The sequence below is a fragment of the Epargyreus clarus genome, unplaced genomic scaffold, assembly GCF_041222505.1.
Source record: "Epargyreus clarus isolate Ecla_fem2 unplaced genomic scaffold, WU_Ecla_fem_2.2 ptg000016l, whole genome shotgun sequence".
NCBI lineage: Eukaryota > Metazoa > Arthropoda > Insecta > Lepidoptera > Hesperiidae > Epargyreus > Epargyreus clarus.
Window position 1 is genome coordinate 7,133,273 of NW_027332224.1, and position 15,590 is coordinate 7,148,862.

The following is a 15,590-nucleotide window of genomic DNA, read 5'->3' on the forward strand; positions in this document are numbered from 1 at the left end:
AATAGGGTTCCGTTTTTACTCTTTGGGTATGGAACCCTAAAAAGTTATATAATATCAAAAACATTCCGAATTTCTGACAAATGTCATAAGAAGAAAACTAGATGTTACGGCTAATGTGCCTAAATCAGTTAAAACGCAGATTAGCTTGTCCATTACCTAAAGTACAAAACGAAGATTGTATCAATTTTTACCCCTTGACGTCGACCCATGCATGCTATGATGCGTCGTCGTGTCATGAATTTACGACAAACTTTGTATATTTTCACGAAACAATATCGCTTTGCGGCACGATGTCGCTATGTATCACACTACGTCGTCGTGTCGTAAAAAGGCATGTGTTTTAGTCCTAAGAACAAGTCTGAAAAGATGTTTCAAATTTTAACTACATAGTTAATCTGCATATTTTCTAGCTAATCTTAAGACTGCCTAGTTAATGTGTATGCTAACGTATTCTACAATCTAACGGCAACATACACAAAATACAATAACTGTCGTGAGGTAAAGCAACTGTCACCGTATTATAAAATAATAATAAGTTTGTTTCCAAGGAAACAAGTGTTTAGGCAAATTTCGGCCTTATTGCGCATAAATAAATGTCTATGAAAATAAGCTTACATATAAAAATTTACAATGTTCACAATGGAAAATCCCTAATAACTTCTAAAAGGATTACCCTAATTACACAATTCCTTTTGCCCTATCCGTTTTAGACCTAAACCTACCAAATGGCATTAAAGACAAACCAATATATATACGAACAAAAAATCATGTTTTCAACTTACGTAATATTAGGTACCTAACATTTCAACGCAATATTACAAAAATTTAGTTATATTCATTTCAAGTGATTCGAAATAGGAAACTGTTATATAAATCGAGCTTAGATAGCCACTTTATAACATATTCTTGCCATGATCACCAAAAATATCAGCTCCTAGTGGCTTGATAATTGATAGCTATAAAAAAAACGAAAATCCACAGTTTAATGTTGAATTTAAACAACCGTCCATTGCACAATTAGGGTATTTTTTTGCTCCATTGCTTGCACAAAACAGTTACAAATGCGTGTAAAAATGAACTGACGAGTCGAGTCGAGTCCCCCCGAGATAACTAGTCGGTAAGTGGTGTCTATGTGTGCGTTACTCCAGCCCACTTTGTATGAAGATTGACTTCTGTTAGTTTTTATTTTGTGGTAATACCTACCCGGAAAAAACGTGGAAACTATTATAAGAAACCTTTTTAATATAAATTATTTGTAATCTATAATAGCTATATATAAAATTATATTGTACGGTGAGTTAAGTTTTAAATAGAAGTGAATAAAAATATAGTCTAGCTGAAAATATGTATTATTAATATACTCTGCAAATAATAATTCTAAAAATAACTACAGTTGAATGCAAAAGACAAATGCAGACTAATAATTTTAGTATGAATTTGTTAGCGGTGAGTAAACTTATTGAAAAAGGATTTACTGTTAATTTCTTGAAAAACGGTTGCACTATTAGTAACTCTATGGATAACATCATCGCAACTGGCCACAACGTACATGGTATATATAAATTTAAACAATTTGTCAAATCACCGATATGATATTTGACAATGTCAAATAAATATTGGCATAGAAGACTAGCCCATATTAATCCGGAATATAAGAATATTATGACCGGGCTTGATGATGTGAACATTACGACGGATATGACGACTAGTAAGAAACCATTTCCAAACCTCTGAACGCGAACGAACGATATACTGGAGATCGTACATACAGATTCATGTGGTCCCATGGAAGCTACTTCACTCAACGGTTCAAGGTACATGTTATTATTTATCGACTATTATTCACGAATGACACATGTTTATTTTCTCAAATATAAGAGTGAGTATTTACGAAATTTCAAAAATATAAAGTGTTGAAATGGGAACTAGCAAGTCGAACAAATGTAGGTATGAGATCAGATGGATGAACGAAATTTTGTAATAGAGCTTTCAATATTTTCTTATCAACAAATGGAATTCTACATCAGAAGGCGATGCTATATACCCCTAAACAAATTGTTGTGGTTGAAACAGCTAACAGAACTATTATTGTAAATGCGAGAAGTTTAAAACGAATGTTATCATTATTAAATAAACATTTCATTTAATTTCATTTCAGAAGTCAGAAGTATATTATAAATTGAACCGAATTTGAGCAAGAGCAGTAAATACTGTGGTTTATATAAAAAACCGGAGTCCGACGAAGTCAGTGAAAGATTACCAATGATTTTTGTCGGATATTCAGAAGAAAGTAAGGGATGTCGATTATTTAATACGAAGACACGTTAAATCACTATAAATAAATAAATAAATAAATCACAATCAGTAGAGATGTTTTTTCCTGAGGACAATGGGAATAATTTCAGTTGTCAAAATAGTAACTTTTTTTGATTTAATTTATTGTCATGTTCGAATGAAAGTGATGATGAATGGCAAGATTATTTACATAACTACAAAGACTAACTACAAAAATTTAATTGGCTTTAAAAAATCTGTTGTTGAGATTCAACTAGTAGAAGGTACCGGAAAGGAAAAGAGTAGAAATATCTACAAAAAGGAATGAGATGCCATCAAAAACAATGCTTGTAAAAAGATCCAAGTCTCGCCATTCAGTTCTTCTACCGTAAAAAGTTTTGAGATCTATGTAAAACCAAGCCGGTAAATGTATGCAGTCCCTACTTAAGGGACCTTCTGTCTTAAGGTATTATCTCACTATCTAACCTAACAACATCTCATGGGACCATACCAATATTAAAAATCTTTTATGTTCTAAATAAATCGACGTGGCAATCGTACTAATGTTACCTGTGTGATGCGATATGATAAGATGAAAACACAATGTGACTTGCAGTACGATTGCCACGTTAATTTATTTAGAACATAAAAGATTTTTAATATTGGTATGGTCCCATGAGATGTTGTTAGGTTAGATAGTGAGATAATACCTTAAGACAGAAGGTCCCTTAAGTAGGGACTGCATACATTTACCGGCTTGGTTTTACATAGATCTCAAAACTTTTTACGGTAGAAGAACTGAATGGCGAGACTTGGATCTTTTTACAAGCATTGTTTTTGATGGCATAGTATTATTTTTTATGATTAATTTAATTCTTTTTATTAATTCGTATTAATGAGAAACCGTTCTAATAAATTAATTAAATAAATCAATCAATGGTGTTAGCTACAGACGTCTACAAGCCAAAGACCTAGTTCCTGCCCTATACCCGTGTTATTTTGAAAAAAAAAGGATTTTTGGGTGTTTTTTTAATATAACAGCCTCGAATATTAGAGTAGCAGCGAATCTACAAAATCCCAAAACTTAACAGTATCTACTTGTAGTGCTGATCACATCTTAGCACAAAAGTAGCGATAGCAAAAAAAAATTTTTGAAAATTATTTTATTCACTTTAGGAGTTTTTTTATATATACATTTTATTTTTGAGATAAATAACTTCTTTTAGGTACGAAATAATTCTAAATGTCGAAGTTTTCGTAGAGGATAGTTTAAGAACTAATCCAGGAAATACGCAGAAGCAAAGTCAAAACTTTATATTTATAAAGTTTTTTTTATAATTATTTGTATGGATTTTTTATTGAAGTGAAAACTTCTTTAGCGGCGTTGTGTACTTTTTGTGATGTGTAAAAAATGTTAGACTCGCGTCAGGACACGTGTCCTGATCAAAAATTCGTAAGACGGCAAAGCAAACTGCAAATGTCATGTCATCTGGTGTCAGCATAGAAAAATATGTCAATGGGTGTCAGTTTCATTTCTTATTTATTATATTTTATTATTCAATACCCTTAGTATGAGTTTTTACGTTTTGACAAAAATGACTATTTTTTTTTGTTTACCTATTTCCCATACATTTCCAATCAGTTCCGATACAATCCGCTAGGGGCGCTAATTGGAAATATTGGGCAAATACGTAAACAAATACCAAAACATTCATTTTTGTAAAACCGTAAAACTCATACTAAGGGTACAGGTTAGGTTTCGAAATGTTTACTTCTGCCGGCTTTCCCGGAGTTCAACCCGTTGATTTTTTTGCTAACAAAATTTCATGACAGTCGATTATGTTAGGCTTGAAAGTGTAGAAAACAAACATATTAACAGTTGTAATATTAGTTAGGACTAAGTAGGTATTTAGACATAATTAAAGTTGTTTTATTATTAAAACTTACTCGTAATTATCACTTTTTAATCGGTGAAGGAGAACATCGTGCGGAAACCTGCACACCTGAGAGATTTATAAAAAAATATGTCACAGGTATGTGAAGTCTACCAATACGCACTTGGCGAGCGCGGTGGACTATGGCCCAATCCTTTTCATTCTGAGAGGAGTCCCGTGCCCAGCAGTGGGACAGTAGTGGGTTGATGATGAAAATTGTTTTTCTTTTTTTTTTGCAAAATGCTGTTCTGATTTTTTGCTAACGGTACTTAATTGGCAATTCCGAGCACTGTACCTCACAGTTTATATAAGGCACAGATACTATAATATTCACATTCTTATTGTGATGTTTACATGTGACAGTGTTGGATTAAAAAGTTGTTTATGGTAAGTTAGTCAAAAAACAAAATTACTATTTTTGGAAATTAAATGGAAGGAAATATTTTTTTTGCTGCAATGTGCTTTATTTGTTACAATTCATAATAATCAGAATTTCTCATTTTGTAGATTTACGTGAAAGAATATCTAGATTTTTTTGGTTTTAGTTAAGTAGTTTTTAGTCTAGTCTGAAGATTTTAGAATTTCTTCAAAAATCTGTAGTGGATAAATGTGGTGATACCTGTGTTAGCCATAAATAAGGTATATTTAATAGAGGGGTCCCAGGTTCAAATCCTAGATTTTTCTAACTTAAGGTGAAGGAAAATATTGTAAGGAAACCTACTAGCCAAAAATTTAAAACGTGCATTAGAGTAAAGAAAAATATCGCTTTTAACAATTATAAAAGCTATAAGAAATAACTCTTAAACTCAGTAAAATTAAATATTTTAATAAATATTTAAGTTTTTAGAAATTGTTAAGAATCTTCTTTTTATTAAAATAATTATAGTTCAAAAAACTAAAAAACACGCTTTTATGATAAAATCAACTAAAAAGTAGAAAATAATTTTCAATCTAAGAATCAATTAAGGAACAGTAAATAGTATAATTGTGGAAAAAGTGTGGGGTGCTTTTCGAACCTGATAAATGGAGCCCCACACTTTTTCCACAATTATACTATTTACTGTTCCTTAATTGATTCTTAGATTGAAAATTATTTTCTACTTTTTAGTTGATTTTATCATAAAAGCGTGTTTTTTAGTTTTTTGAACTATAATTATTTATTAATTTTTAGTATTTCTCGTTATAGCGACTACCATTATTCATCGTTTGTAAAAAAATCAAGTGTCTATCTATTACGATTTAAGAGATAAAGCCCAACGACAGACGAACAGACCGCAGAGGGTTTCGTTTTAACCTTTGAGTACGGAATCCTAAAAACCATTCTACAAGAGGGCATTATAGATATGTTTCAGAACATTTGAGTTATAGGGAAATAACATTATTATTTTCTAAACTAAAAATCACGATATAAAAGTTACGCCTATTGAAACTAAATAGCAATAATTATTATTTACAATCTAAAGTTGCGATGAACTTTGCTGAAGGTGTTTGAAAAATCTCGCCTCGAAAATCGTTAATCCAGAGGATGTTGATAAGGACAATGGTACAAAACTATTAATGTTTAAAATATTGAATTGTCATCGGTCCTTAATAAGTATGCCAAATTTCGGGTTAATCCGACGTTTTGAAGGGGGTTAAAATCATGTTGAAAGATTCCGTTACATACTAACATACTAACATACCAACATACCAACATACCAACATACATACGTCTGAAGCTAATAAAAGCGTGTTAAAATAGTATCTTTTTAAGTCGTTTAAGTGGTTTCACGTAAAATAAAATAAAAAATCTTCGTTACTGTAAAAAGTGTGTTTATGAAAGTTTTTCATATATATAAAAAATATATAAAAATCATATACTTACTCAGATATAACAAAAAAATCTTATGAAATTGATTTGGTAAATTGAAGACAGTGATAGTTAGTGGTTAAAACTTTGCCTCTCAAACGGGAGTTCCGAGGTTTTAATCCCAGATTTAAAATTCAAATTTCTGTGCGCCAAGAAGTGAATTATCTTTTTTCTTGTTTATTACTTGTTTTCACGGTGAAAGAAAAACGTAAATTTACACGTCTGAGAGTTAAAAAATAGTTCTCAAAGGTGTGTCAAGTCTACCAATTCGCACTTGACCAGCGCGGTGGACTATGGCTTAAATTCCTCTCACTCTTAAAGGAGATCCGTGCCCAACAGTGGGACAGTAATTGGTTGACGACAAAAAATATAGTTTACTATTGTAATATCGTAATTTTAAATAAAAACTAGCTGAACCGGCAAACGATGTGTTGCTATGTAAATAAAATAATATTAAGGGTTAACAATCACACACTTAGGGGTATGAAAAATAGATAGTAGCCGATTCTCAGACCTACTGAATATGCATATAAAATTTGGTGAAAATCAGTAAAGCCGTTTCGGAGGAGTACGGTAACTAACATTGTGACACGAGAATTTTATATATAAGATGTATTTAATATATTGTTTCAGATTTAAATAATTAAGCCACAATGCAGACAATAATAAGAAGTATATTGTTTTTAATAATAACGACATGCGCATACGCCGATCCAATTGACAGAGGGGTTAGAACAGGAGCTGTTATGAAAATGTTAAGGGTGAGTTATTTTTCATATTTTTTTGAAATTCCAGTGGTATATGCAGTTCATGTTATGGTTGGTGGCAAATTTAAAGATGGTAGAACTATTTCTGCTTTTTTTTGACGAGGGGGAAACCTTCAAAAGGTATCCCGACGCCATGGGAGTGACGCCGGATTTTGTGGGACTTTTACCGCACTAAAACCCTACCGGTGGCCGTTCACATCCCTTGCTGATTACAGCAATATGCGACCACAAAAACCGCTGTCCTTCCCGGGGTCGCTTGCTGGACGGTTTGAGCTCCCACTCTTCCCACCCGCAACCCTGGCAGCCCCTTTTAGTCGCCTCTTACGACAGGTAGCGGATACCGTAGCCCTATTCTGGTCCCGGTACCACAGGGACATAACTATTTCTGCCTAACAACAGCAGTGATAAGCGATGCTATGTTGTGGTTTGAAGGGTGTGGTAAGGAAGACATACTTTTCGAGTCATTCCAGTTTAGTCCTCAAGGGTAACCGCGCATCTGTGGCCGAGCTCAGGTAGGAATCTAATCATATCTGGGGTTGTGTACGGATTGAAATACTTGTGGCGGTAGTTATCTACCGAAGGGATTTATCATTTTCATTTTGACGGTTCCGAGATATACATACAAAGTGAAATATGTCTGTCTGTCTGTCACTGTGACATATTTTTAACTTGCAAATACCTTTATTCTAATAAATATTCCGGACAGATACAGATCATTGTTAATCTGAGCATTGTTTCCTGTCCGCCATTTTGAATTCTTGTTTTTTGTATATCCGTCGCGAAAATTCTATTTTTGTACCTTAACCTTGAGGTTTTGGACCTACAGTTAGTAGATGTATGTGATGTAGTCAAAGTTCGATGAAAAAGGGCCCTTTTAAAAACTGTCGTTCCATAAAACGTCACTTGACTTACGTATATCAATATTTTTAGATTTTGAGGGGATTGGTTGTCCTATTTCAAAATGTATGCTACTTTCTTGTTGCGTACCAAACCAACACTTGTTTGCGAATTAGATGTCTTATTTGGGGGTGTAGACTTGCGATTCCCTCCCTTAATTCACCACTTATTATTCTACGACGTTCAGGGTACTTTGTTATCTAAGGCACAAGCTAGAATGCCTCTAAGGGCGTTTGTCCACCGCTGCCGTCACCGGACCGTCACCGAGAACGAGATAATTTCGGGCCGACTTCAATATGAAGTGACGGACGTGCGGTGGACACGCGGCTATAGTAAATCATGTAGATCACTTTTTAGAAAACTAGGACTCCTTACTTTACCCTGTATGTATATTTTGGAAGTAGCATGCTTTACTAGAGCTAATCAAAATGTATTTGTAAAGGCAAGTGATATATACTCTAGGAACTCTAAAAATCCAGACCGATTAGTACTTCCTAGAAATCTAGAACAGCTTTCTATCACCGAAATTGTGTCGCTATGTGTGGAAGAATATTCAATGCTGTTCCTACGGACATAAAAGACTTGCCACTAACAAAATTCAAACATAAATTAAGATTGTGGCTTATTGACAAATATTTTTACAATGTGCAAGAATTTCTTGACATAAAATGATTATTTTATTCAGTATGTAATATTAAGTTATATTAAATTGATATTTTATTTTTGTATAAACGGCGAAAAGTCTTGACATTATAATTATAATCAATTCTAATTTATTAATTATGATATTTGTGTGTATTATTTTATATTTAAATAACAATAATTGATCCTGTAATTTTATAACAATTTTGTACGTCAGTGATGACAAAATGCATAGTATTATATTGATAAAATATGTGCATGAAGCATTTTACAATATAAATTTGATTTGATTTGAAAAAAAAAATGTATGTGCCGCTATTTCGGCGCCGTCATCTCGTTCTCCGTGACGGTCCGGTGACGGCGGCGGTGGACAAACGCTCAAGTGTCGTTAGTCTCTCTACATTAACTATTATATGTTCTTAATGTTATTTTTCTAATTCACAGGAAATGGTAAATCAAACCAAAGCAGACACATTGAATTTACCGGCGAATGCAACATCGATTAGAGAAAATATTACCGATACATTTAGGTAAGATAAGCATTTTAATTACACTCATAGATTAGTAAAGATTACTCACTCCTAACAAGAAAATGTACCCAGTTTTGAGAATTGAAATAGTTGCGTAAAAAAGTTTTGCCACGTCTCCGTGCTAAAATGTCCCTAAAATATTTGAAATTATTATTATAAATTATTTATTTATTATGTAAATTACGCAGTTTTAGTTATTTATTCGTAAATTTTCTCTAAAAATGTTTTTATTTGTCAAGAATTCAAAAAAAGAACTTACGATAATAAGCCGTTTGTGGCATTATTCAATTTCAAGGCGGCGAAGTATCTTTACTAATCTATGATTACACTCCAGTCGATGTCTTTTCAATCGTAGCTAACATTTTATATATATATTTGAGCCTAACGATAAAGCAGACGTGCTACCTGGTGGAAAGTACCTAGTCCATATCGCCTATGAACATTTGCAATACATGAGGAGCCGTCAATGCATCGCCGGCTTTGAAGAAGAGCTTTTTAGCACCTTTTTGTAGAACCCCATTTTACTGTAAAGTACAGGGTAGCGCAAAATTAATCACCCTATTTTGTTTTTGAATAACTTTTGTACTTGGCAGATATCATATTTTCTAATTAGCAAAAAAAAAGTTACAGGTCCCGGTAAAGATTTCTAATACTCAAAATTACTTTTTTTATTTATTACAAAAGTTATTCAAAAAAGTACCAAAAAATGCAGTTAGATAAAAACATTTTGAGGCGCGTGATGCAGTATTCTTCATAAAGGTTCTTCGGGAAGGTGGTAGAACGCTTTGTGGTCAATTTACTCTTTATATTATTAATTTCGTGATTCAACACCACTTTGTTTTTCCAGTTGTGAGAACCGCACCTATGGGTATTATGCTGATGTTGACAACGACTGCCAGATTTTCCACGTCTGCCTGACCTCCAAAGGAGCTAGAGGACGTAACACCACTTACAAATGGAGCTTCATCTGCCCGAAGGAGACTGTGTTTAATCAGGTTAGTGGCTTAGAAGAGAAGAGAAGTTTAGAAGAATGAGTTAAAAGGCAACTATTTGTGACTATGTGATTGTCTTCTGGTAGAACCTAGTGGAGTTGTTTATAGATGACCATGGGCGTAGATTTACCATCAAATGGCCTCCATGCTCCATGATACTTCAATCGATAAAAAAACATAATAGTTGTCTTCCTGTCGTTCAGATTCAAATTAAAATTCAAATTGTTTATTTGCTAGAACAGTTATTACACAGATATTATGTATTATGTGTTTTTTAGTGTGTTCTACCTGTATGATGTTTGCAGAATACAACAAAATTGTTATAAATTAAAATTTGTTACTAATTAAATTATGTTACCTGAATGGCATTATCGGTAGGCATCGTTCGTGTCTGTTCTGTACCTAACACTTGAAAAGTACTCAATAATGATTATATCATATTTAAAGGTAGGAAACAAATTTTTTATCATGTCCTGAAGTTTCCACGCTAAGAAGTTTTTGCGTGGTGCACGAATATAAATATACACACAGACAGAAATATAAGTCTATATACTTAAGTACTGGATATCTATCATTTCTTATAAAAATATCTTCAAAATTCAATATTCAATTTCAATATATTTTTCCATAGCTTTTTCGTACCTATTAATTTAAAACAAATGAAATGAAGTGAAAGTGTAAATCTGTTATTTTAAAGTACATAATTTCCACTTCGTAAGATCTATGTTATTCATTCAGATTCATCTTCATTTGCGAAAATGAAAATTTTAATTGAATATTTAAATCCATTTCTGTCTTGTTATGACCGTTATTGATGAACCAGATACACTGTTATTTTCTGGTTTGAATGGTGTTGTAACCGAGTTTAGAATAATCCGATCTTACTTGAAGTTGATTACAGATGTCCAAAAGTGTGACAAAAGCGACTATAACAGCATCAAGTATACTACCAAACTCATTTGTTACTTGAGCTCATATAAAAACGTATTTACAGGAGGTCCTCGTCTGCACCAGACCCCGAGAATCTATTCCGTGCGAAGACTCGTCTCTCTACTATGACCTAAACCTTGAAATCGGCAAAATAGATGAACCTGATGGCGAGAAAGCAGAAAACACGAACCAAGCACCCAATAGACACGTTGAACGGTTTCCTGTCAAGAACCAAAGACGACCAGGGAATAAGAAACAGAATATAATAGTTGAAGAACTAATGAAGGAAGCTATGGAACAAATGGAAGTTATCAATGATGAAATAGTTGAAAGTCAAGACGTCAATTTCGAAAACACGGAAGAAATTGACGAAAATAATGACGTTGGAGTTATATCGTGGGACAAAATTAATCTCGATGACAAAACAGATGTCAAACCAATGCCAGAAAGAGAGGAAGTTACACCAGTGGTGATAAGTGCGAGTGAGATGAACATACCAGTTGTTTTAGAAACAGATGAAGCGATGCTTAATACTAGGATAGCAAGAGAGAGGAGTATGAGAACGGGAAGGCAATATAGAGGAGCGATTAAATTTAAAAGTGACAGTCGATTGTAGATTAAAGATTTATGTTTAAGAGCTTGCGAATGCCATATTGAGTGAGAAACTGCCATATTTGATGATCTTAGAATATGCATGTTAAATATGAGATCTATATTAAGCTTATGATTTTGACCTTTGCACGATTATGTAGTTTTAAAGTTAGACTTGGGATGTAGCAGGTCTAAGAGAACTTTTTTTTTATAATATAGGAGTAGCAGACGAGCGTGCTATCCACCTGATGGTAAGTGGCTACTGCCACATGGATATCTGTAATCAACCCAGGGTAGGATAGATATTCCTACCTCAGGTCAGGCAGAAGCGCCTGAAGATGCTATCCCTGAAGTATTGTGTACTTTAAATTTTTATATTTGTAACCTCAAAAACATGGGACATTTACACAGTATTTCAACCCTACTTTTTCCCTTTAAATATTGGTTTTTGAAAAAATAGCCTATGTTGTTCTTCAGTACCTAAACTATCTGAAAAATATATTTTATCTAAATAGGTTCAGTGGTTTAGGCGTGAGAGCGTAACAAACAGAGCATCTCTTTCGCATTTATTAATATAAGTATACTAAAACATTTTTTTTGTATAAAGTACCAAGGGAGTAATAGGTACTTTATATTGATTAAGATCTAGCCTAATTTAAGACTACTGAGTAATTCTACGCTAACTTAAACTGCTAAATAATCGTATAATGAGGTAGCATCCTCTGACACTGCACTTCTTTGTTTTAACATATAAGGAAGTAGACACATTGTTCTTGTGTTCTATAATGTTCAAAAAGAATATCGTACTCTAATGTGAAGCAATACTAGTTATACTGTACTGTAAATATATTATTGTATTCATTAGATTAAGGCGGATTGCAAAACAATAAATGTGTGGCGTGCTTTATTATCGTGTTTTATTTTATTGAGTCGTAATTTCATTTCCACGCCATTATTAGTATGACCTTGTAATGTATGTATGTATGTATGTAACGGAATCTTTGAACTCAATTTTTATCCACTTTGAACGGTCCGATTAATTTAAAATTTTGAACAGTCATCAAGAATCGATGACAATATACGATTTTAATAACTTTATTCCCATTCTTATCACCAGGATGGTCAGGAATCAGGATTAACGATTTTCCTTGTGCGATTTTAGCGTAGTTTTTAAACTATAATTATTTGCATTAGAATTCGGGGAGTTCGGTTTACCTGAAGATGACTTATCTAATCCCTTAACCTATGGCTTATCTGTATCAGATGTTTTCAAAATATGTATAAAGATTCAGATAATGTAAAATGACAGCTATCTAAAGATAAACGACAAAGCAAATTTAGCCACTAGTGGTCACCCATCCTTCTCCACACCACCCGATGTACTTTCACTATGATCTACACAAATCACTGCCATTTCATGTGATTTAATAATTTAACGCTATTTTAATCCAAAAGTAATTAAAAAAGATAATAACATTAATATACCATATCAAGTAGTCTCGCTTAAAAACATTTTTCAAAATTGCATTGAATATTCTATTACTCATTCCTCCATTCAATCATTTCATTACACCTTCCTCTTATCAGCATATCCAATTATGGTTTGACATGCACAATTAAAACAGAAAATACGACTATCCAATCAATAGCTGATGTACAAATTAATGGTGAACTCATGGCGGCTGACCATGACTTAGAATAAACCTCATAATGTACAGAATATTCTTATTTTTGTGCATTTTTGAAGCCATGGCGTTTGATAGTGATGAAGCGAAGTATATAGATCTGTTACCAGAAGCGGAGAAGCAAGAGTTTCTCAATCGAATAGCGAGAAGGATTTTAGAAGAGATACAGAGTCAGGATTCTCCAGAGGAATCCCACGTAGACGTAACAGATGACCAGCTAAACGCTCATGAGGCGTATGTCCAAGATATACTTAAAGAAGAGTCTGATAATCTTAGAAATGAAAAACGAGAGATAAGTGAAAAGGCCAAAGACGATATCAATGAGGACCCTAATTCTAATGATGATAGAAGTTCAAAATATGATTATGAGAATCGTGAGAAACCACATATAGATTTAACATTGCGCGATGAGAAAACGTTTAACCCTGATAGAAGATTAGATCAAGGTCAAAATTTGAATGATAATATGGACACTAATAATGGCAATTCGTACAGTGTTATACCAGTACAAGTAGTTTATGATGAAAATAATAAGCAAGATGAAACGACGACATATGGAAGTGTTTCCTCCAATGAGAGTCACGAACAAAATGAAAAAAGAACTCTTAAAAGCTTTGATCAACAGCTTAATAATTCAAAAAGTGAAGAAACTAAATCAAATGTCAATGAATATAAACCTAACAGTAGTGTTGAAGATATACCACGACCAGATCAAAGTAAAGATACTGATGAGACAGAAGATTTGTCTACACCACTCCCAAATACTGAAACAGAGACAGTGATGTATATAACTAGTACTGTAGAAGCAGAAAATATTCAAACAGATGACAAAAATTTTCAAGTATCAACAGAACAGTCTACGATTGATAATGAGGAGGAAACAACTAAAATAGAAATAGATAATACAGAAGGAATCGATGACGTCACGACTATGGTGCCAGTTACAGACATTAGTGAAGAAAATACAAAGTTTAATGATTCCATAAATACTGAAAGTTCTGTTAAAACTGATAGTTATTCAAAAAAACTAAATATTCGTTCAAAAGATATTGATACTGAAGTTACTGATCAGTATAACGTTATGCCTTTAACTACAGACCTTAGCACTTTGTCTGATTCAGATAATGTTGAAAATTCTGAGAAAGTTGACAGCACCACAACTATTGAAGGTTTAACAAAGAATCCAATTAAAAAACATAATAAAGGTATGATAAGTGGAAATACAGAAAATGAAAAACCAAAGAAATATTATCGTAAAAAGTTAAAAATCCTTTCAGAAGATTATACGATTGAAGAAATTGAGCCATCCAAAGATATTCAAGGGCAAAATGGTCATAAGAATCAATACTTTGTATATGAAATAGGTATGTACAAATTTATGGTGATTTATTTATGTCTAGGGCTCCATATCCACAGAGTAATAACGATACCTTATTACTAAGCCTCCTGTCCGTCTGTTACACGGCTCTATCAATTGAACCGCAATAAGTAGACAGTTCATGTCAGAATGCATTTAAGTAGTTCTACATGTTTAAAAACTAAAAAACACGCTAAAATCGCACAAGGAAAAACGTTAATACTGATTCCTGACGATCCTAATGAGGAGAATGGCATAAAATTATTAAAATCGTGTATTGTCATCGCTCTTGATAATTGTTCAAAATTTTAAATTAATCCGACCGTTCGAAGTGGGTATAAAAATAAGGTTAAAAGATTCCGTTACATACATAGATACAACCCAAGCTAATAAAAGCGGGGTAAAAATAAATGAAAATTTGCTGGTACGGATCTCGTTGTACGCGATTTCCACTCCCACTTGGATATTATTTATTATGTAATTTAAAAGATACAGTTGAGCTACGGGAGCTATCGCTACACCTACTCTTACCGTGATATAAGGCTTGAGCTTTATTTCATTGCGTTTATACCAAAATTAGTCTTTATTTTACCTGATTGCTTTTATAGTATAGAAGTAGCGAACGAGCATACAGCCCACTTGATGGTAAATGGCTACTGCCACCCATGAACATCTGTAATCAATACCAGATAAGATTAGATTCCTACCTGAGGGTGGCCACAGATGTGTCACTAACCCTGAGGATTAAGTTGCAAAGAATCGAATAAGTATGTCTTTTACCGCACCCTTTAAAACGTAACATAGCAGTATTAACTGCTGTTATTAGACAGCTATCAAATGTAAACATAGAGTTCAATCATCTTAATTTTTTGAAATTTCAGTTGTTTTATGTGTGCAATAAAACTATTAAGTATAAACTATTAACTGTTATACATATAAATACAATTCAATGATAGTCTATAAATATTTTCAGCTGACGACAAACCAACGTACATACAACAGGCAGATTCGACGCTATATGAACAACCTTATTACATACCTATATACAATTTTGCACCATACAACGCATATTATAATCCTCATAATAACTTAGGACCTAATGATAATGAAGACTTAGAAATAGAGATAGATAATAATAACGA

At 33.1% G+C, this 15,590-nt stretch overlaps 1 protein-coding gene across 1 annotated transcript; it reads left to right on the forward strand.

Annotated features, from left to right (window-relative positions):
* Nucleotides 1–4,547: 4,547 nt before the first annotated feature.
* LOC140748716 (uncharacterized) lies at nt 4,548–12,313 on the forward strand. The gene is made up of 5 exons (XM_073081571.1): nt 4,548–4,595; nt 6,691–6,818; nt 8,808–8,893; nt 9,741–9,888; nt 10,880–12,313. Exons 2-5 carry the CDS (start codon nt 6,711–6,713, stop codon nt 11,429–11,431), a joined length of 894 nt encoding a protein of 297 aa, XP_072937672.1. The 5' UTR covers nt 4,548–4,595; nt 6,691–6,710; the 3' UTR covers nt 11,432–12,313.
* Nucleotides 12,314–15,590: the final 3,277 nt, after the last annotated feature.

Excerpts from the sequence above, each read along its gene's own strand:
- LOC140748716 (XM_073081571.1), top strand. The coding sequence starts at position 6,711 with ATGCAGACAATAATAAGAAGTATATTGTTTTTAATAATAACGACATGC. Across the intron at positions 8,894-9,740 it reads AATATTACCGATACATTTAG|TTGTGAGAACCGCACCTATG; the intron begins GTAAGATAAGCA and ends TTGTTTTTCCAG. Across the intron at positions 9,889-10,879 it reads AGGAGACTGTGTTTAATCAG|GAGGTCCTCGTCTGCACCAG; the intron begins GTTAGTGGCTTA and ends ACGTATTTACAG.